This window comes from Thalassophryne amazonica, chromosome 17 (assembly GCF_902500255.1).
Source record: "Thalassophryne amazonica chromosome 17, fThaAma1.1, whole genome shotgun sequence".
In the NCBI taxonomy this organism is placed as follows: Eukaryota; Metazoa; Chordata; class Actinopteri; order Batrachoidiformes; family Batrachoididae; genus Thalassophryne; species Thalassophryne amazonica.
Window position 1 is genome coordinate 23,051,218 of NC_047119.1, and position 24,664 is coordinate 23,075,881.

General features: G+C 38.7%; 1 protein-coding gene across 1 annotated transcript; it reads left to right on the forward strand.

Annotated features, from left to right (window-relative positions):
- On the forward strand, positions 1-23,079 carry ak1 (adenylate kinase 1). Its single transcript, XM_034192592.1, has 7 exons — positions 1-121; positions 17,592-17,627; positions 18,286-18,321; positions 20,801-20,964; positions 22,510-22,626; positions 22,716-22,907; positions 23,009-23,079. The coding sequence occupies exons 2-7, from the start codon at positions 17,621-17,623 to the stop codon at positions 23,072-23,074; spliced, it is 582 nt and encodes a 193-aa protein (XP_034048483.1). The 5' UTR covers positions 1-121; positions 17,592-17,620; the 3' UTR covers positions 23,075-23,079.
- The last annotated feature ends 1,585 nt before the right edge of the window (positions 23,080-24,664 follow it).

The following is a 24,664-nucleotide window of genomic DNA, read 5'->3' on the forward strand; positions in this document are numbered from 1 at the left end:
AGAATGGGGGAGGGAGGGCTGCCGTGCAGCAGGAACTGTGCAGACACACACACACACACACAAGGGATCTAGGGACGGCAGCCCCTCGCACCAGGATCTAGAACCACACCGGCAAAGAGAGGTCAGTACAGAGGACGAAGACTCCAGAGAGGAGGAGCAGGGACGAGCGATGTGGGAAGATCAGACGGACGGATGGATGGATGGAATGATGGAATGACATAACATGATGAGTGCTGTGTTTGACAGGCTTAACAGTCAGGCATGTTTGCATACTGAGGACACGCCACAGAATCGAATTCTTCGTCGTCTCTGGTGACATATCCACATATCCACACTTGCTTTTTTTTTTTTTTTGCTTTCCATTTTCACACAAATTGCATTCACATCCTGCTTTTTATGCTCACTCCCTAGATGCTGTGAACATGTTGCACACGTTGAAAGTGTGCAAACCGAAAAAGCCACAAACAGGAACATTTTACATTCACAAAAACAAGAGCCAGAGCAGAGAGCGATATGATCCCTCTCCATCCTTTCACAGGCATTTAGTGACGTCAAAGGTTCCCCTTAAAGGGACAATGTTCTTATGTTCAGAGCACCACAGTAACCAGCAGTAACTCCAGGAGAATTTAGTTGGGCTGAACACATCACATGCTCACTGCTACTATCTTTTCCCTCCTGTTGCATCTTGATTTAGCTGGAGAATGATCGACATGCGATCCAGTGACAGCTGCAGATGCACTAAGCCTTTATTTGGTTCAGCTACATGTGTGTGTGTGTGTGTGTATATATATATATATATATATAAAAGAAAATGGTGGACAAGATTAATTCATGAGGGCAGGATGCAGAGATGGTGCAACATCATGATATTTCAGAGCAAATGAGACTTCTAGTATTTCTAAACTTGACGTTTCACTTTAGGCTGTGTGAAAGGTGCCGATTATGCGTAAATCATCCACAAACTCACTTATATAAGCGACATCTATGGCTTGATTTAGACTTCCGTGACAGAATTACAGCTCGCTCTGTGAGACACACCCACTAAACCAGTCTGGACTATATGTGACACTCCCACAACGTCTGTGGTTGAGCGTAAAGGTGGGCGATACTGGGAATTTTGGTATTGATCCAATACCAAGTAAATACAGGCCCAGTATCGCCGATATCGATACCGATACTTTTTCATATTTAAGCTTCATAGATCCAAAGGATCCAAAAGTCCTAGGATAGAATTTCACCAAACATTGTATGTGATAACAAAATACGTTATTATCACAATCAACATTTTTGTTTAAAAAAATATCACTCAACACAACTTAAAACAAAATCTCCTGAGGTAGAGGGCTGACAAACCACAATACAAGGGTGCGCTGCTCCGTGTTGTGTGACACAGCACAGCGCTGCTCTTACAGTCACAGAGCAGACTTTGATGAATCTGCGTGTGCAGCAGTCGGTGCGTGCGGGAGAGAAAAAAGCTTGAGTATCGATCTTTTACACGAGGATCGTTCAATATCAATACCAGCATTGGTATCGATATTAGGATTGATCTGCCCACCTCTAGTAGAGAGCGGCTAACGAAGGACGGCTGACCAAAACCATCAACTGGATACTGGTTAATGTGACCTACAGGTTTTTGTTTCAAATGTTGCCATGTTGGCAACATTTGAAACTTCACCCACTTGTAAATGGGTAAAGAGGTGATCGATATGACCTGAACAAGACAAAGCCCACGTCACGCCCAGTGCCCGTGCGCAATAGTCCTCCCCATTGCCTTGTTAATAAACTTGCTAATGCTAACAGGCTAATCTTAGTTTGGTTGTTTTATTAATGCGTATTTTTCAAGCACTGATGGCTTTGGTGCAAGTATTAAAAAATGATGAATGGAATATTGCCTCAGTAACTGTGGAGTAACGTTGGCGGTAACATCATCAAGCTCTTGATATCCACTTGTTAGTGCTAACAGTGCTCACGTACAAATTAAATAGTGTTAAAGTTTCACTCAAAGGAAACACTCTAGCACAGACTTCCAGATGGTCTGTTAGTACAGTTAGCTGCTTAGCATGCCATATCATCTCAGATATTTGTCATAAAGTCCACAGCAGCTAGCAACCTCTGCTAGCGGGCTGACTGCCTGGATCTGACCACGCCCACTAGCTGCCACTCAAAGCGAGCCCGCCCCTAATTACTTGTAGCTTTATGTTTTAAGATAGTCAAAACTCATGATGAATGGGGAAATTAGCTAAAATGTCCAAAACTATTTTTCTTTGGTGCCAGGCTGTAAACATTTATTTCTGCTGTAGAGTTGGAGATTTTAATATGGGCAATGAGTCACTTTTGGAGCAAGCTTCAAGTGGCCATTCAAGGAACTGCAAGGTTCAGCACAACAATGCCAAAGTTCGCCAAATGTACACAAATGTCATACCATATATTCGTGCTGAAGTAATTTTGTGATATATTGGGTTAAAGATCAGATGCTGTAGGCTTGATCGTTTGGGAAGCCTGTAATGTGTGCCCATGACAAATTATATTTTAAGTATCATCAGAAAGGTTTTTCTGCGTCTTATGAACCTGCAGTGGTTATTTGACATTCTGTGGAAATGATGTAACATTAAGGGGAGGTGTCCTGGGCCTTCATGAGCCTCCTTTGGGAGAGAGATGGTGAGATCATGGACTCGCCCACAGTCTGAGTCCTCCTCCACAGGAATCAGACACAGCAGACTGGTAAAATGCATGTCTTTGTCTTTTTGATTGTGACCAGCGGACGGCACTGTGGAGACTGACGCTTGACAAACGCTTCAACAAAAACTAAACGCTGAAGTTGTTTAAGTCATGTGGCACTTGGTGATGGAATCTTATTTCATCAAAGTTCAAAAATGTTTTTCTCCTCCAACATTATCTTGCCAGGGAGGGTCCATTAGTCCTAACCTCTTTATATTATTTGATGGTGTATATTACAACCCAAAACTGATTTAAAATTTATCAAATCAATGTAATACTTTCAAATAGCTAACAAACCAGATCCAATTTTATTCAGTTTGCAAAAATAATACATATTCTGTTGACATACATCATTAATCACCTTTAATTGTACTTGCTGAATTGAATATAAATCAATTGAATTGAAAACCAGCAAATAATGGTAATTCACCATAATAAATTGTTTTTGTCACACTTTTGTAACATTACTTAACCTACTTTAATGCAACATATAGCCAACCATCATTGTAAAAACAGACTTCAACATGCTCTCCTTAATACTAGGACTAGGACTAGTGGACTCTAGGACTAGTGGGAAGTTCCCCATCCTGCCTGTGCGACAACTCGGTCCCAATGATAACGTTGGAACTCTCAGCCAATTTGCTCTTCACTATTTGATTTTAGAGCATGATGGCATCATCAATGGTTCCAATAGACATTTGTGTTTGAATGCAGGCTCTCTTTTAATAAGTAGCTTTAAAAAGAATTGGAAAAAGCATTGGATGATATCAAGACTAGAGAGATACTGGTTGTCTGAAGGGAAAGATACACTCCATTCCTAAAGTCTTGATTGCAGTGTGTAAGTCAGCTTAGTTGCTATGGGATATTTGTTGCTACAAAATTTAAAATGTTTGTTCTAGGTTTCAGGCATGTGCCCTATAAAATGCAGTGAGTGAACGCATAGATAAATAAATGAGTCCACCCTGTTCGGCTTTTTAACACGATATCTCGAAAATAATAAATGCTGTCTTCTTGCAACTCAACAAATTAAAAGTGTATCTATGAAGAATAAACAGATTAGATGTTGGTTGGGGTTGATGCAAACAATCAATCCAAAAATGAACTTTGTTATGTTTGTTTTATATCCCATAGACCTGTCTGCCACCTGCTGAACACTACCATCTGCTGGGCAAGATGCATCATCATGAATGCATGATGGAAATTAGGAGCAGGTGTGGTTGAAGTTACATGGAGCTTGAAATGAGCCTGTTTGCCAGTTTTTTGTTTTATTTTTCATTTCTAAAGCCTACATCTTGTGGGTCTGGACCACCGCTGCTTGTATTAAACCTGGTGGCTAATATTAGCTTTTTGAAATAAGTACAATATGACCCCTTTAAATATCTTGCCCTATCCTACATGACTCCCTGAAGGAGGCACCATAATAGGTCAGGATGGGATTCCCAAACAGGCTCAGTGCTGACTCAGCCCCCATCCAGCCATGACCTTTAGGTATTCCTCAAGGTTCATGGCCGTCAATATGAAACTAGACACCCAAGAAGGGACACCACCAGTACTGGGTGGGGGTAATGATGGTGAGAATCAAACAAGTCAGGAGTATTCACACTCTGCTATACAGTGTTTATTTGCTGAAAGTGGAATGGCTTATTTCAGCTTTTTGAACTCAATTCATCATTATTCATTTGTGCTTCATTATCACATTTGTTTGAACAGAATGGCATGCGCCAGTGAGCAAACAGCCGCAAGTCGATAAAAGGACGAATCGAACTCTTTCCTTCTGTTTAAAGTGGCCACAGCAAATTACAGCAAGCTTACATACTGTAAGACACCACTGGCCATAAGACAGATCAGAAAATTTGTATCAAGAGTGGTGCATAGACACTGAGGTGAGTAAAAGTAAAAACATTTTTGTGTATCTAAAGCCCCTTTTACAGAACATAAATGTGACTGAGTGGAGTCGCCATTTCGTCCGACATGAAATGTGGTATGTTGAAAAACTCCACGTGTACCTGAACAATTTTTATGTCAGAATCAAGTAATTCTGACATAAAAATTTGATTTATTAATGTTTTATATCAATTTAACAAAGGTTTGAAGTCAAAATTGTGATAAAATGAACAACTTTGACCATAAAATTTATGACTTGGATGAAACTTTGAATTTGAAGACTTTGAATTCCATATTAATGAAATTCAAATTCAAATTGTTGACCTTTTTGTAATGTCAATTAAAAACAAAATTAAATTCTTTTAAAAAATTAATTCTGAACCCTGTTGTGACAGACTGGCATCTTGTACCCTGCCTCACGCCCTATGACTGCTGGGATCCAACCCCCCATGACCCTTAATTGGAGTAAGCGGTTGAAGATGAGTGAGTGAAAAAAATTATTAAATTTAAACCTAATTAATAAAAATATCTAAAAAAAAAAAAAGTTCAAATTTGGGACTGTAAATGTCATCGTTCTGATTTGGGAAGCTGTGAATTTGAGTTATTTTCTTATAAATCTGACTGTAAAAAGTCACAATTTAGATTTAATAGAAATTTTAAAAATAAGTCAACAACTCGAGATAGCGGCTAATAAGTTTGATTTAGGAATTCAATACCTTAAATTTTTTTTTTTTTTTGGCTTTAATTTTTGTTCTGAACTTGCCTTAGAAAATCATCTCAAAGTTGCGCAAAATTTTGATTTCAGATTTTGTTTTCCATATTCTGTCTCAGAAAATTAATATCTCAATGTTGTACATAATAACATTGCTTTAGAAATTAAATTTATGAGATTTCATCTGATAGCTGTTTTCATTGTCTCTCCCTTTTGGGTAACCTTTCCATACACTGCTCCCAGTTAACATCAATATGATGTACAAACATTTTCTGATATGAAATTACATGATATTAACTATGATGAAATTGCACTAAAGTCATAATGGCTATATATGGACAGTTATAGTCAAAAAATAATTTTGAAAATAAGAAGAGCACACCACAAGAAGTTTTTTGAAAGTAAAAAAGCTGTTGCTTGCCACACCCCCTCACTAGTAGACTGCTTGATTGTTGCACAAATCATACGAGAAAGTTTATTATAAAGTTAATGATACAAATATTAATAATAAATGGCCCATTTTTGTGCCTGCTACTTTAAATAGAAAGCTGGCCACGCCCCCTCTCACTGATCTGCAACGTGTGGATGTGTCACGCAGACATCAAATCAACTCAGTCTCACAGGTCAGGCAGAAGATCAAATTTTGACTTCTGTGACTTACGTCGCACTAGTTACAAACTGACTGTGTAGAGTAGCTCCAACATGCACAAGCACAGAATCGCACTGATCTTTGAGAATGTTAACATGAAATTCCAACCATGTTTACTCAAAAGGCTTTGAGGATAAAACATGATTAAATATAATTAATTAAATAGACATGTTTTTTGCACAATAACATCCCTTTAAAGAAGTATTAGTGCAAGTGTTGCAGTGTCGTTAGCACAGTTGTATAATCGCAAGACGCCTTCTCACATGTATCGTATCCCCATTACATCAGGGAGTGCATGAAATATTTCTAATTTCTCGCACAGAAGCATTGTTATTGTATAAAAAAAAAACAAATGAGCTCTCTTTAATTAATGTTCATCATTTTCTGTGCGTTGACCACACCAAGACATTTAACTCCAGCGCAGATCCAACATGTAACCTGAGCAATTAGCCCTTTGCACCTCCTCACAAATCACATTAGACACATCTGAGACGTGTAATTAATCACATAACTTCACAACCCACGTGTGTGTGTGTGTGTGTGTGTGTGTGTGTGTGTGTGTGTGTGTGTGTGTGTGTGTGTGTGTGTGTGTGTGTGTATGAGAGTGAAGGAGGGGAGGGCTTGTAAGTAATCTTGTGGTTATTAAAGAACAGCCTAATATGTATTCAGAATGATGAGTGAGCATGAAAATGGACATTAAGATGTCTAAATGCAGCATTCAAAATTATTTGGGTGCCGTCTATCCGTGCTTTAAAGGTGTAAAGATGAAATGACTTAAAATGGAAAAAGCAACGCTTGTCATTTCCTACTTGTTTCGTATAGTTGATAGCTGTTATCACCAGTACTACCAAGGGGTGGCACACCATCGACACCGTGGTAATGATACTGCAGTAGTGCACAAAAATACTAGGCATAATTGTCTATTTGTACCAAATTTAGCACACATATGCATTTTGATCCCCAGATCGATGTTGTGGTTCATTTTTATCCCCCTGGTATGAAATACGGGGGAATATAGCAATCGGCATGTCTGCCCCTCCACCCATTTTCGCTTCTTAGCGCGATATCCTTGGATGATTCCCCAACACCAGTTGATTACAGTGACCTTTGGGGCCAATTTCACAGTCACAGTGAGATATTAAAGATACTGTCATTGCCACCCTTGTTAGCGCGATATCTCAAGAACCAGTTGACCAATTTCATTCATATTTGGCATAACGGTGTACTTGGATGATTCCCAACACCAGTTGATTACGGTGACCTTTGGGGCCAATTTCACAGTCACAGCGAGATATTCAAGATATTGTCATTGCCACCCTTGTTAGTTCGATATCTCAAGAACCACTTGACCAATTTCATTCATATTTAGCATAAGGATGTACTTCGATGATTCCCCAACACCACTCGATTATGGTGACCTTGGGGTCAATTTCAAGGTCACAGTGAGATATTAAAGATACTGTCATTGCCACCCTTGTTAGCGCGATATCTCAAGAACCTGTTGGCCAATTTCATTCATATTTGGCATAAGGGTGTACTTGGATGATTCCCCAACACCAGTTGATTACGGTGACCTTTGGGGCCAATTTCACAGTCACAGCGAGATATTCAAGATATTGTCATTGCCACCCTTGTTAGTTCGATATCTCAAGAACCACTTGACCAATTTCATTCATATTTAGCATAAGGATGTACTTCGATGATTCCCCAACACCACTCGATTATGGTGACCTTGGGGTCAATTTCAAGGTCACAGTGAGATATTAAAGATACTGTCATTGCCACCCTTGTTAGCGCGATATCTCAAGAACCAGTTGACCAATTTCATTCATATTTGGCATAACGGTGTACTTGGATGATTCCCAACACCAGTTGATTACGGTGACCTTTGGGGCCAATTTCACAGTCACAGCGAGATATTCAAGATATTGTCATTGCCACCCTTGTTAGTTCGATATCTCAAGAACCACTTGACCAATTTCATTCATATTTAGCATAAGGATGTACTTCGATGATTCCCCAACACCACTCGATTATGGTGACCTTGGGGTCAATTTCAAGGTCACAGTGAGATATTAAAGATACTGTCATTGCCACCCTTGTTAGCGCGATATCTCAAGAACCAGTTGACCAATTTCATTCATATTTGGCATAACGGTGTACTTGGATGATTCCCAACACCAGTTGATTACGGTGACCTTTGGGGCCAATTTCACAGTCACAGCGAGATATTCAAGATATTGTCATTGCCACCCTTGTTAGCACGATATCTCAAGAACCTGTTGGCCAATTTCATTCATATTTGGCATAAGGGTGTACTTGGATGATTCCCCAACACCAGTTGATTACGGTGACCTTTGGGGCCAATTTCACAGTCACAGCGAGATATTCAAGATATTGTCATTGCCACCCTTGTTAGTTCGATATCTCAAGAACCACTTGACCAATTTCATTCATATTTAGCATAAGGATGTACTTCGATGATTCCCCAACACCACTTGATTATGGTGACCTTGGGGTCAATTTCAAGGTCACAGTGAGATATTAAAGATACTGTCATTGCCACCCTTGTTAGCGCGATATCTCAAGAACCTGTTGGCCAATTTCATTCATATTTGGCATAAGGGTGTACTTGGATGATTCCCCAACACCAGTTGATTACGGTGACCTTTGGGGCCAATTTCACAGTCACAGCGAGATATTCAAGATATTGTCATTGCCACCCTTGTTAGTTCGATATCTCAAGAACCACTTGACCAATTTCATTCATATTAGCATAAGGATGTACTTCGATGATTCCCCAACACCACTCGATTATGGTGACCTTGGGGTCAATTTCAAGGTCACAGTGAGATATTAAAGATACTGTCATTGCCACCCTTGTTAGCGCGATATCTCAAGAACCTGTTGACCAATTTCATTCATATTTGGCATAAGGGTGTACTTGTATGATTCCCCAACACCAGTTGATTACGGTGACCTTTGGGGCCAATTTCACAGTCACAGCGAGATATTCAAGATATTGTCATTGCCACCCTTGTTAGTTCGATATCTCAAGAACCACTTGACCAATTTCATTCATATTTAGCATAAGGATGTACTTCGATGATTCCCCAACACCACTCGATTATGGTGACCTTGGGGTCAATTTCAAGGTCACAGTGAGATATTAAAGATACTGTCATTGCCACCCTTGTTAGCGCGATATCTCAAGAACATGTTGACCAATTTCATTCATATTTGGCATAAGGGTGTACTTGGATGATTCCCCAACACCAGTTGATTACGGTGACCTTTGGGGCCAATTTCACAGTCACAGCGAGATATTCAAGATATTGTCATTGCCACCCTTGTTAGTTCGATATCTCAAGAACCACTTGACCAATTTCATTCATATTTAGCATAAGGATGTACTTCGATGATTCCCCAACACCACTCGATTATGGTGACCTTGGGGTCAATTTCAAGGTCACAGTGAGATATTAAAGATACTGTCATTGCCACCCTTGTTAGCGCGATATCTCAAGAACCTGTTGACCAGTTTCATTCATATTTGGCATAAGGGTGTACTTGGATGATTCCCCAACACCAGTTGATTACAGTGACCTTTGGGGCCAATTTCACAGTCACAGCGAGATATTCAAGATATTGTTATTGCCACCCTTGTTAGTTCGATATCTCAAGAACCAGTTGACCAATTTCATTCATATTTAGCATAACGGTGTACTTCGATGATTCCCCAACACCACTCGATTACGGTGACCTTGGGGTCAATTTCAAGGTCACAGTGAGATATTAAAGATACTGTCATTGCCACCCTTGTTAGTGTGATATCTCAAGAACCTGTTGACCAATTTCATTCATATTTGGCATAAGGGTGTACTTGGATGATTCCCCAACACCAGTTGATTACAGTGACCTTGGGGTCAATTTCAAGGTCACAGCAAGATATTGCTAAGGAAAAAAATCTGCACACTTCAATTTCATTCATATTTAGCATAACGGTGTGTAGGGGTGGTTGCCAAGTGGTTTTCCATGTGATGTGGAGTTGCGTCAGGAAGGGCATCTGGCATAAAACCTGTGCCAAATCAATATGTAGCTCCACCTTGGATCTGCTGTGGCGACCCTCAATGGAAACAAGGGAGCAGCAGAAGGGACTTACTATTTAGCATAAGGATGTAATTCAGTGATCCCTCGACACTTTGGGTGGGGTGCGTGTGTGTGTGTGTGTGTGTGAGGTTAGACCTTACCCTTGTGAAGTGCCTTAGGCCGACTTGTGATTTGCTGTTGCAGTGCCCGTAGGAAGTTTGTATTCCTATAGAAAATTGGGAGCTAAAAAAATTATTAAATGAAGAAAAAAAAAAAACACCACCAGATCAATACCATATAAATAATGCCAAATACCACCACCAGACCAATTGAATTCTCAATAAAGGGTTATGAAATGCCATCACCAGAATGCAGCACTTTCAAATGCCAACAGTAATATAAATAATAAAAATTGTAACCAATTAATATACCTGTACAGTATTTAAGCACAGTGCTATAATTTTCCATCAAAATATTTTATTTTAGAAACTATATCTCATCATTTTTGATTGTTTTTTTTCTATTAAATACTAAAAACTGAAGGAAGGAAATCAACTGTAAGGCCTGAAAGAAGTTTCTGTAGGAAGTATTTTAGCCATAAGGTCAAGCGAGAGGGTGAAGTGTGACTCATCAAGAGGATTTAGTACTGCTATAATAGACTGATCCAGAAGGTGGCAGCAACAATAAGGATTCTGACTACCATTAAACGCCATAGAAGAAGAAGAAAGGGTGCACTTGTTTTGAACAACAGGATCACCTTTTTGAGTGGAGCGAGTTTCGTGTCAAAATAATGCCTATATACGTATATATATATATATATATTTTTTTTTTAAGTTAGCAGTTTTACATGATGAAATAAAGGGAACATGGAAACAAATTTTGATGGAAATCTGTATACAAACTGAGGTTTTGCAGGACGGAGATGCCACGGAGGGCACCATCTTGGAAGTACTAATATACTATGTTAAAATAAAGGTTTTGAAAATTAATGCCCCAAATTTTCATAATAAAGGATGCACATCATCATGCCATTCACCCTATTGAGGTTTCAAATCCCGCAAAATCTCACAAAACGTCAGAGAGGTCGCCGCTCTGCGAGATGTCAGTAACATTGAGACACTCTGATCATGCTGCACTTTAACCGCTGCACACGGACAACAGCATTAACATCGCAACATAAAACTCTTTGTATATTGTGCCTAAAACTGTCGTGAATATATTCGCTGAGTTTATCAATGCTCTTATTGCATTTGTTTTATGTAAACATGCCAGAAGCTCAGGTTTTTGCTCTGTTATTTTCAATGGGAGTTGCTGTGAGTTGCGATCATTTCCTGTTTGTGTCGGTCTGGTGGAAAGTGAAGTTTGTTCTTTAACGTCCTGCTTATTGTCCTTTACAACACTGTTTGTCCTCTTTGTTCCAGAATAATATATGTAAAATGTCTGAAATCCGGTTTGCGTTTATTAAAATCCACGCAGATTAAATGTAGAAGACACGGATTATTTGGAATAATTGTTTTAGCAAGTTTTCTCTTATTAACGTGATAAAAAGCATAAAAAATGTATATTTTGGTAGTATAATGTTCAGTTGCAATTATTGTCATGTGGATTCTCTATGTTGTTTAGACCGCAGCTACTCTCTGGCGCGCAAGGGATTATGGGATATCTCAATTGGGTGAATGTGCAAGCCATATCTGAAAGCTGAAGTCGATGTGACAAATAGAGCGATATGCGAGCCACATACCCACACACAGACGTTTCTTGCTTTACAGAAAGATCTTTTTATTCTGGTTTTCCAATAAACTGGTACTTTGAAAACAAGCTTGACAGGGGTAATCCGTCAAAACAAACACATTTTCTTCTCCATATTTTAGTTATTACTTCGAGTATAAAGCCATAAAGGTTTGACAGAATAGATTTATATTCAGCTGAATTGTAACAGAAGGAAGAAAACAATTATCCAAAAGGAATTTCATATTCATATCAAATCTATGTTTTTGTGTGTGTGTACGCGTGTGTTTTTCTTTTCCTGCCTCTTCTGGCACATCACTGTGTTTCAAATAGTAACAAAAATATCTGCATTAAAAACCTGATCAGTCATATTGTCAGTTATGATGGATGAGTCCTTTGAAGACACCTTCAGATATCAGCACAGGGAACTTAATTGGAAGCTAAAATGAGCTGAACTGATGTGACCGAGGAAAGACACATAGCAGTTATTGTTTAACCCTCAAGCGACCAAGTGGGGTCATTTGTGATCACTAGACATACTCCTATATTTTTGTGCACCATTTCACTAATTCTAATCGGAAAAAAGCCTCCTACCATGAATTTGTCAATCTATTTATCATGCATTTGCTCATAGAATTTTGCAAGGATTGGCTGATCTGTGTATAATCCAAACTTGTGCTGGGTCACTTATGACCCTGGGAAAATCTGTGAGATTTTTGACATGATAGCTTCAGATGGTGTTGTAATTTGCCAACTCTAGTCATTATATTTTACTGTTTTGCAAGGAAGCATGGCCAACAGACCTAGAATAGCAAGATTTACAGCTGCACAAGCATCAAGACTGATTCTTGATGCCCAGAGTGAGGATGAAAAGGATGATGGACAAATATATGAGAGAGTGAAATAAATATGAAGAACCCTCCTTCCCAAGTGCAGCCTTCATTATTTGGTGGGACCAAGGCTTAACAGGTTGAAAAACTCCTTTGTCCCTCAGGCCATCAGACTGTACAACTCCTCACTCAGGGGAAGGAGGAGCAACAGGAAGACAGAGGCTGGGAATGAGAGGAACAGTAGTAGCCAGTAAACCAGTACTGATCAGTATGTCTGGTATTTATATTGTGTATTTATATTTGCAAACTGTTGTTCTTTTTACTTTCCTTTTTTAATACTGTGTGTGCTTTTTATCTTGTGTGCTGCTATACATTGCTGCTGGAACCTCAATTTCCTTGAGGGAGTCTTCCCAAGGGATCAGTAAAGTTGTATCCAATCTAGTCTAATCTAATCTAATCTAATCTAATATAATCCAAACTAATCTCACCTAAAACAATCATTTATATAGAAGTATTCCAATATAAAGTCATTGGGTGTCATAAATAACCCCACTCAATCATATTAGTCGCTAAAATAGCTTGGTCACTTGAGGATAAAAGAAACCGGAAGGAATGGACTCAACAATCTATTCACTCTGTGTGTTTAACAGGGCATCTTCTTGGAGTTTCCCAAATCCTACAAACGTGGCAAAATGTGGTTTATTTCGATCTCTTCTTTAATGTTACGAATTGTGTCACAAAGTGTCATAAATTCCAACTGTGTCAGGATTTCTACAAGTTGTGATTTGGCAGTTACAGGAAATCTACTGTAAAGTCTCCAGTTATTTACATACTTATATTGATGAGGAAAAGCATGTAGGTTTGTCAGCCTGATAACATCAGTTTTGTTTTGAAATAGTTTCTTTTTCAGGGTTTCATGGCGATTGTTACTGTAACTTTATTCCCTAAACTTGTAACATCAGTAGCATACTTTAACTCATTTGTACTTTAATCTTCAGTCGAGCAGTATAGTTCTTCTCCTAAAAATTTATACCTGTGTTTTCAAATAGATAGCACATTTAATCCAAGCTAAACGTGCTAATAAAATCAGTAACTTTCAGGATCAGTAACATGAAAGGCTTCAAAATGTCACAAAGGGATCAAAGGCCAGACATCATCTACCACAAAGGACCTTTGTGCATATATGCAGTTTGGTCATCACTGACCACATGGTCGGGCACCACATGCAGAATTTCGTTGCTGCTCCTCTGCTTGTCGGGGCAAACTGTAAAGCTATTTAAAGCCACTTCTCTCAAACACGTTTAACACTGAACGCACACCTCGTGACACATGCAAGCAACTGCTTGACCTCAAAACTATTTACACGTCCGCAGCAGCGTCCTTTCTCATTCGTCTGGCCTTTCAGTCCAGCATAAAGCAGAAACACAGCTTGTTGTTGTGTTTTAATGTCACTTCTGTCATTCTATGGTCTTTGTTAAAATTTTGTTTTGGCAGCATCAAATTAATCTACTGCAGCGTTGATTTTTGTGCAGATAGAGAAAGATGTGCTGTTTGTTCATCTGAAAGTGAGAAGAACCACCAAGACCTCACAGGCTGTCTGTTTTCTAATTTTTTTACGCAATTTATTGAGAGAGAATTGATGGCGATATGATAAACAGCATTTCACTGCTGCTGCATGGTGCAAGTAAAACCTGTCTGAGTACAATGCGGACGTTTTATCACACTGCAAACACGACAGCCTTGAAGGCTTTGTTCCTGACACATTCTTTGCAGTGTTTGCATGGGCGGACTATAGGAGGATCCGCAGCAGCACCTGCCCCCCGCCCCCCACCAAAAGAAATCTGATTGGCATTCAGTGCAACTTCTTGAACTACAACTACAACACAGTTACTGCAATGACAGCTTGTTGGCACAAAAACAAAAAAGCTCATAAAGATGATGAATACTAAAGTGGCTCCTTCAAGAATTTTGATTTGTTTTTACCCATTTTTATTTTTTCACTGGAGAATCTTTTACAATTTTTGTAAATCTAAATATAACTCAATGCTAAAATACCCTAGGCTGTGTAAGCTTTATGTTCTTTATAATTTGCAGTTTTTTAATTATTAATATCCTATTTTCTTATGTATAATTTGTACATGCTCAAATCAAATCATCATTTATTCATGTTGTGCAAATCAAAGAATATTTATAGATCACCATCTGTGCATTTGCATATATGAATAATGAGATAAATAGAAAAGTTAGCGTTAAGTTAGCGAAAGTTAGTGTGCAAGCTAACATCCACAAAATGTCTTGTAAATGACTCCAGAGGCATTATCAGGTTACAAGAACAGCATTTTCAGTTTTAGAGGTGTTTATTTCTTGCCAGCCTTTACATAAACTACCCAAAACGAAGCGGTTAGCAAATAGCTAAACTAGGATGTGATGTCACCATGCTAACCTCTGTAAAATGTCTTATAAATAACATCAGAGGTGTTACTAAGTTCCAAAAACAGCGTTTTCAGTTTTAGAAGTGCTTATCTCTCGCTAGCTTTTACATAATATATGACAAACACACAAAACAAAGCGGTTTTGAAGAGACCAGCGAATGACATTGCAGTGTAGCTCTACTCTGATTGGCTGTCACCCACGTCGCTCAAAAACTAAATGGATCAGATTAAAACAGAATGCAACTTTTTAAACTGCTTAAAATACATCAAGGTTAGACATCTGTGAACTTGTCCAAGGTCTGCGTACCAAGAATGTTCTCTGTGAGTTTCAACACTGGCAGTAACAGGACTGGACTTATGCTGAGCACCAGTGTTGCCACAGTTACTTTGAAAAAGTAATCCAATTACTGATTACTGATTACTCCTTGAAAAAGTAACTTAGTTACTTTACTGATTACTCAATTGTAAAAGTAACTAAGTTAGATTACTAGTTACTTTTTTAGTTACTTTCCCAGCTGTCGACAACAACCCACGTCAACATGACAATGATACCTGTTTTGCCAAAACTCACTATAGTCACCCTTTCTTGACTTCAATGAAAATAAATACTTGTTTTATAAAAAGTAAAATAAAGACCTCTTTCTTGACCTCATATTTAACTGTTGACAGCACTGTAACAGTAAAACTTGCAATTTCTAACCTACATTGTTTATAAATGTAACTATTAAATTCTAACATTTTTCTAACATTTAAATTCTCTCTAAACATTTTACTTGTCGAAATTATTATTATTTTAAGCAATATTAGTAGTTGTAGTAAAAAACGGCTTCAAAACTGGACCTTTAATCTAGGGGTGTTGTGGGGGGCACATCCCTGCCCCACGCCCCCATTCCATCTGGATTCGCCCCTGCTTTGGCGTTTGAGCACAAAGAATGGATAACATTTATTTATGCAGAAAACATGACCAGATTTACAGGTAAGAAAGTTTTATTGTGTTTTCACATCATGTGGTCCTCAGAAAGAGAGTTTAGGTGCATTTGAGTGGAAAATAGTGTTAGTTGTTGACGCGTCGTGGAGGATCAGCTGTTTTTAACGACCAGATACGTTGCAGCTCAGCTCAGAATTCTAAATAAAGGAGGAAAAAAGTATAAAAAATGTCTTCGTAAAGCTCAGTGCAGGTGTGCTGATCACCGCCCTTTAAGAGGTGAGGACGAGTCGAGCAGCTGCAAAAAAAACCGCGGATCAAAAGCTCACAGCTCACTTAAAGTGGGCGGTTCAGTCGAACCCCGACCTCCTGCCCACAGACCAAGTTTAATGCTGCTATCGACCCACAATGAAAAATAATAGTAACGCACAGTGACATGGAGAAGTAACTTTAATCTGATTACTGACTTGGAAAGATTAACGCGTTAGATTACTCGTTACTAAAAAAAGTGGTCAGATTAGAGTAACCGGCATCACTGCTGAGCACAGACAGACGGACGAACAGATGAAAAGCCTTCGCAATACCTGATGGCCATATTTTGGCCTTGGGTAAAAATAAAACTAGAATGTTTGGTGCTTTTTTATGTAGTGTAATGCAAAATGTGTATGTACCTCATACTCTAGGCCTTCAACTCCTCCCTCCTCCTTTGTTCTGCTTTGTTTGCAGGTCTGTGGCATTGTCTGTGTTATTACTCAACACCAAAACATCACATTTTCAAGATATTTTGGAGGTAAGTTGAACACACAAACCTCTCATGTAGATTCAGAGGGCGCCAACCTTGACTTATTTTTTCAGGGTCATATCAGGGAGAATACAAGTGACCAGTGAGTGCTTGAATACCTGACCTTCTGCAGTATAGTTTGGGCCTACCGACTGGTTCTTCAGCACAAATCTCATTACAAAATGGTGCAGAATTGGCCACAGCAAATAAACAATTGCCTATCAGCTACTGAGTGCGAAACATCATTTCATTTTATTATTGCAACATCTTCCCAAATGTATTTTTAATTGCTCAACCTTCTGTTTTTACACTTCTTATCTCAGATGTACAATAAACACATTTACTCTAAACATAATCTTTTCTTTGCAACACTACAAAGTCTACAAAAGGCAAATTTGACCATATATTCTTACTATACTTACATGAGAACACTAATAATTATTGTATAACCATTACAAATTATGATATTTATTGTGAGCATTTGAATTATAAAAAAGTGTTGAAGTCACAGTATGTTCTGCAGCTTTTTGTTGTTGTTGTCTAATATTCAAATGAATACATTATTTGAATGTATTATATTGAGTTACACACCTGACCAAATACAGTATTTCCCAGCCAACCTTAAATAAACGTTTAACAACAAAACCAGGTTTGCAACTGTCTTTAGATATTCATATGTGGTGAGGAAAAACAAATACTCTTAATTTAACCCAAACCCTTACAATTAATATTTATTTTTCACAATTTTAAATGTCAGTTTACTTTAAAAAATGCTATAAATAAATAAATACATACGTGTGATGTACTAATTAATTTTTATCAATGTCCTTTTCTATCTTTCAGTAAAAGAAAAATATCAGTAAGGCAACATAATGGCAGGTATGTTTCATCTATTATTGATTTATTATATTTTCATGGTTCTTTTGTATATCTTTGTTACTCTGCTATATTTGTATTTTCTTTTTATTATAAACGGCTGAGGAGTTTGTTCTGTTGGACTCTGCTGCCCTCTGCTGGTCTGTTTTGAGAATTGGGAATACTGTGTGTGTGTGTGTGTGTGTGTGTGTGTAATATATATTAAACAGAGCATTGCTAGGTGACTGGTTGCCATGGAAACACCATTTTATTGAACATTACAAACTAAAGCAAGCATAGCGCTAATTGAGATTAGTGCTTATGATATTCATGAACCTACATTCCTTGTGGGTTACATCAGACGTTAGAATGTCAGTATTGAAATGTTGTGATTCCTTTACCTTTTTTACTCAAGTGTGTCATTTTGAACTTTCAAGTTATTGTGTGACAGTCGTTGCCATGGAGACAGTGTTTGAGTGAATTAGCACAAACCAAAGCTAGTGTTGCTGCTCTGCAACAAAGAAATGGGAAATATGTGTAGCACTCATGCTGCTGAGTGTCTTTCACCCACATTTGGGTCTCCAGACGGTTTGTAACCAAAGTCATTTGTTGGTGATTTACAATGAAGCTTTGTTACAGGATGAACGGCATATGGACTTATTACCTGTTTTGCTCATTTCAGATAAAATTAAAGATGCAAAGATCATCTTTGTTGTGGGTGAGTACACTGAGTGTGAATTTTGCCTCATCTGTGAGCAGCAACACTTTACAACAACCAGTTTGATGGATGTTTTTCTTTTAGAAGGGTCATATTGTGAAAAACCATTTTTATTGACCTTTTACAGTTATATGCTAAATATCCTCAAAGTCTCTCCCTCTCTATGTCTGTGGATGTATAAACTCCTCATTATCAGCATAATATAGCCCCGAATCAGCTTGTGTCAGTCTCGCTTCACTGAAGCATCCTTCAGGGGGGCGTGGCCAACAGCAGCTCCTTTCCATTTAAAGCTGTACCACCACTGGGTTTTTTAAGATTGAAGTCATAAAAGAATTTTCTTTGGCACCACTTAAATTTTACTCCTTAGCTTTAAATAAGGGATTCATAATATGCCAATATGATCAAAATTTTCGCTGTCTGGAAACAATGAATAATTCCCCTGAAGGGAAGCAATTCAAGCAAACAGGTGGCCATGAACTACATTTGGTAGCAACATCATAGATTACATGGAGGCTTCCCTGAGTTACGATGCTAGTAAGTAAGTAAGTCCCTTCGGCTGCTCCCTTGTTTGCACTCGGGGTTGCCACAGCAAATCCAAGGTGGATTTATGTAGGCATAGGCATGTTGAATTGGCACAAGTTTTACGCTGGATGCCCTTCCTGACGCGACTCCACATTACATGGAGGAATGTGGCAGGAGTGGGATTTGAACCCAGAATCTTCTGAACTGAAACCAAGCGCATTAACCACTTGGCCACCACCCCTGCTGGCCACCACCCGGGGATTGCTAGGGGATGCTAGTAAGTATGGAGCTAAATCCAGGCTAAAAGTTTTGTAATCCGAAAATAAAAAAAGATTGAACAAATAAATTTTGAAACTGAAAATTCAATGTTTGTTCTTGAATTTTATAATCATTTAAAAAGTATTATCAAAATAAAAATAAGTGTAACAGGCGACAGCCTGTCAGAGTAGACAAAGGCAGTGTGATGTCAGCTGGCTGCTTGCTTGAACAAAGATGATGACAAAATGGCGGAAAACGCTACGTAACAGCTTATTTTGGTATAAATCTAATATGTTTCTCATAAATTTTGTACTTCTAAAAATGCTATTTTTGAAACTCTTAAACACACTTGAAGTGATTTACAAGACTCCTACTCTATAGAGCACTGTTCCCTCCTGTTTCATCCCGATTTGCAAATCGGAGTGGCTATACGCCCAACCGTTGGTTCAATAAAGTAAATATGCGAGCATGCTCAACCACAACTGACCAATGAGCGCTCCTGTAAGATCACTTCCGGTTTCAACGCGGGAGGGAAAAAAATGTGGATATTTTTCGCACCCCGCGGAGGGGCTGTGATCTAAAGCAGTTCTGTTTGGCTCATCACACCCAGGGAACAGTGTCAAACTAACACCATCTTACAGCCATCAAGCAGCATTTTGTTCAAAAACTGTTTCTCGTCTTTAGCAGGCTTCCATTCAAAATGCTTATGAAGTTTGTCTGTTTTGATCCATTGCGGTGTTTTCGCAGTAATTAAACATGATGCTGTTAAATGTGTCAAACATATGCCATAATAGAGCCTTAAAAAGTGGTGTAAAAACGTAGTTTAGGTGCACAAAACGTGTCAAATACACAATCACGGTTGGACGAATCAGATAAGACATTATATTTATCTGGCCAACGGTTGTGCATGTAATGTTCAATGTATGACTTATCTGCCCAATGGTTGGGCATATAGCCTTTGCAAATCAGGGCGTTTTGAAGCATTGCAGTAACTCTTTGATCCATCTTTTGTCAATCTTGAACAAACTTGGTATATGCAGTAGTTACAGCCGTCATTGGCACCAGTTTCGAAAAGGGGGGGGGGCGCATTACACAAAATAGTGTTGAGAAACAGGTTTTTCAATATACAGTCAGTTCAATTTATGACAAACGATTTAATTAAGAGGACATTTTTTATTTTATTTTATTTTTTGTATATTGTAATCAACAATAAAAGTAAAGCTCATCAATGTTGAGTGTGTACTCACTACACCATGGTGTGTCAACTGTCAGTGGTTGATGGACAATATAAATTTATTTTGAGGTTCATTTGTAACTATTTTTGGAAAAATTATGCATCCTCTCATAGACGATGTACATGCATACAACAGTATGTAACCAAAGAGATTGACACCAACACCTCTACACACCTTGTATTCGGCACAGTCAAGACTAACTGATTTTAAAATATGATGCATACTATGTGGTTTATATGAAAGAGATTAAAGAAATTTTTTTTAGGATAATGAGGAAGAAACCTCAAGCAGTTATTCTAAACCAAACCTCTAACTTGAATTATGACCTCACCCAACCTCAACTCTAACTTGACCCTAAAGTTACATTAATTAACCCTAACCTTAACATAATGGTGCTGTTTTATTTTTATTAAAGAACAGAAAGATAATATATAAGATAATAACCTGTGTTCCCTTTTTTTCAGGTGGGCCTGGTTCTGGAAAAGGCACCCAGTGTGAAAGAATTGTAGCAAAATACGGCTACACCCACCTGTCATCCGGGGACCTGCTTCGTGCTGAGGTGTCCTCTGGTTCTGACAGGGGCAAACATTTGCAGGAGATCATGCAAAAGGGAGAGCTTGTGCCCCTGGTGAGAAAGCAATATAACCTCTCTCCTCTACGCAAATTATACACATTACATGCAGACCAAGGCATCCAGATGACTGAGCTGCCTCCCTGTTGCCAGCTAATATTTTAGCTTTCGCTTGACATCATCGCAGGATATCACTGATGTGAGAGGTCTAATACCTTTATTTTCCCCAGGAGAGAGGAAGCCTACTGAATGTCACAAACCGTGTTTTTGACATCTACATTCTGAGATATCTCATTAATAGGTGCTACATTCGCTCCGCAGTATGATACTTATCACGATACACCTATTGTGATTTGATACGTATCATAATTACTTCACTATTCACACAAATAATCTAAAACGTAATCTGCAATGAATGTTTAACATGAAAGAAACAAATTATTCTCAAGTATAAATTTTAATCCTTGATGTTATCTCTTTGCAATTTGTATCATTTATGGTTCTTCTGCAAGAGATTGTTATTTCTTCCATGCATGCAGTAGATGAGTTTAAATATTTGGGGTTAATTGTTCAAAGTAATGGAGAGTGTGGTAGAGAGGTGAAGAAGAGAGTGCAGGCAGGGTGGAGTGGGTGGAGAAAGGTGGCAGGAGTGATTTGTGACCGAAGAATATCAGCAAGAGTGAAGGGGAAAGTTTACAAAACAGTAGTGAGACCAGCTATGTTGTATGGTTTAGAGGCAGTGGCACTAACAAAAAGACAGGAGGCAGAGCTGAAGATGTTGAGATTCTCTTTGGGAGTGACAAGAATGGACAAGATTAGGAATGAACATATCAGAGGAACAGCTCAGGTTGTACGGTTTGGAGACAAAGTCAGAGAGGCGAGATTGAGATGGTTTGGACATGTGCAGAGGAGGGACCCAGTGTATATAGGGAGAAGGATGCTGAGGATGGAGCCACCAGGCAGGAGGAGAAGAGGGAGACCAAAGAGGAGGTTCATGGATGTGCTGAGAGAGGACATGCAGGTGGTTGGTGTGACAGAGGAAGATACAGAGGACAGGGTGAGATGGAAACGATTGATCTGCTGTGGCGACCCCTAACGGGAACAGCCGAAAGACAAAGAAGAAGATGCAGTAGATGGCATTTCGTAGTATCACGATATTCATAAAAAAACAAAACAAACACATAATACATCTCAATACCCCCCCCGATACAATTGGCACAATACATTACACAACATATAGTTGCACTCCTACTCATTAATGTATTTTGGCCGATGACCTCTGATTTGATCTTGACCTTTGAGCTATGACTCCGACATAACCTTTGTCGCGAGAGGAGGGACCACTGAATTTATCCACCAAGTCTGACTGAAATTGCTCTTTGCATTTCACGGTACGATACGATACGATACACTTTATTGTATTGTTTTGAAGATATTACCGTGGAAACACAACAGGAATTTAAGATGTATGGAGTTTTATCCCATTTGTACAATACTAAAACATAAACATGGATTTTTTTTAAATTAACTAAAATACTTTCAAATTAAATAAACATTTAATTTATATAGATGTATATGTTAAAAAATTTGTGTTTCTTTCAGGATACAGTCTTAGACATGATTAAGGATGCAATGATCGCCAAAGCTGATGTCTCCAAGGGTTACGTCATTGACGGCTACCCCCGTGAGGTGAAGCAGGGTGAGGAGTTTGAAAAGAAGGTAGGACTCAGTAAAATATTTTGGCCCTGAAAACCAAAGAGCTGAAAGGTGGCTAATCCCTAAGGCATCAAACCATCTTTTTGCCACAGATTGGCAAACCCTGCCTTCTGCTGTACATCGACGCCAAATCTGATACGATGGTCAAGAGGCTTTTGAAGCGTGGAGAGACCAGCGGTCGTAGCGACGACAATGAGGAAACCATTAAGAAGCGCCTGGACTTGTATTACAAAGCAACCGAACCGGTCATTGCCTTCTACGAAAGCCGTGCGATTGTCAGGAAGGTATGTATTTGGGGCAAATTAAAAAAATATACATTTTAAAACTAATCTCTGCTGCCATCTGAGACACATTTTTATATGCGGTGTTGCATCTGTCATCCTAGATTGACTCTGAGCCAGCACCTGATGAGGTCTTCGGACAAGTGTGTAAAGTTATTGAAGCTATGTAATAAAACAACATATTGTACTACACCCACAGCCACACCCATACTGAAATTTTTCCAGTTTCCTCTCTATTTTCATTTTGTTATACTTCATGGAATTTAAAAAATGAGAGGAAATTGGAAAAATGGCAAAAATGTTTTTCAGGGTAACTTATTTTAACTTTTGGTGTCCATTTCATGAGGACAAAATGAGAACAACAACAGAAATGACTTTCCAAAAAGGCCTTAATTCTATGTCTGATCCAGCAATAACAATGTCCACTTTTACACAACAAATCTAACTTACAGTTTTTGTGTCCTCATTAAGTCCTGCTTATATTCTGAGCTGTACACGTGTGTGAGTCTTAACGGTTGTAGGCTTGCAGAAGGTGAAGAGATGTGTTCCAGGTTTCATCTGTAGGATGTACACTGCTCACTCCGGAGCGATCTTGCACTTTACACAGTCTTTCCCCGTCTGGCTTTTTCTCTCTGCTGTTTGGAGTCCAGAGTTCAAGCACAGAAGTACTGTAGCTTTCATGAAGACACAACATGACTGTCTAAGGAACTGTAAACTGTACCTACCTTAAGGAATAAAGTATATTAACAGTCTGTCTTAAATGTGAAGGTGTTTGAAGTGTTTTATTACCACAAAGGACAATGTGGGATCAAAAATCACCCCAAGGTTCCTCACTGTGTCAGTGTGATGTAGGTTGGACATCTAGGTTTTCACTGATGCAAGGCAATCCTCAAAGGACTTTATGTGTACAAGATTACCAGCAGTTATCAGTATGTACAGCTGAGTGTCATCAGCGTAGCAATGAGTTATCAAGATAAAATTCAGCAATCAGGATAAATTTCAGTTATCAGAATCAAAGGTCACTGATGATCAAAGGTTAGTGATCAGAATGAAAAGTCTGTGATTAGGATCAAAGGTCAGTGTTTAGGTTCAAAGTTCAGTTATCACGATAAAGTGTACACATCAGTATCAAAGGTCTGGAGTTAGGGTCAAAGGTCAGTGATCACAATTAAAGTTCAGTTATCAGGTTAAATTTCAGTTGTCAGAATCAAAGATCAGTGATTATGATCAAAGGTCAGTGATTAGGATTAAAAGTCTGTGATTTGTATCAAAGGTTGGTGTTTAGGATCAAAGTTCAGTCATCAAGATAAAGTTCAGCAATCAGAATCAAAGGTATATAGTTTGGGTGAAAGGTTAGTGATCAGGATTAAAGTTCAGTTATCAAGAAAGTTCAGTGATCAGAATCAAAAGTCAGTGATTACACTCAAATTTCAGTGATAAGGATCAAAGAAAGGACAACGCAAATAGAGACCACATTACCTACTGACCCTTGGTGCAGGTATTTGCTCTCTGAGTGTCCTTCTGTAGTCTTCAAGATGTGTGCAGCTGTACTTTCTGCAGATATTGATATCAAAGAAACTCCAAAGACATTCAGACAAAGGGAGGGACAGAGCATCTGAAGGCAGAAAGTGTTTCAGCAAACACGGTCCAGGTGCAGCAGCACCGAGACACAACAGGAAGCAGGACACACAGCTGCATAGTTCACTGCTGTGAACTTTTCCTTTGAGCTCCATATGACCAGCAGCTCTTCCTTGAACCAG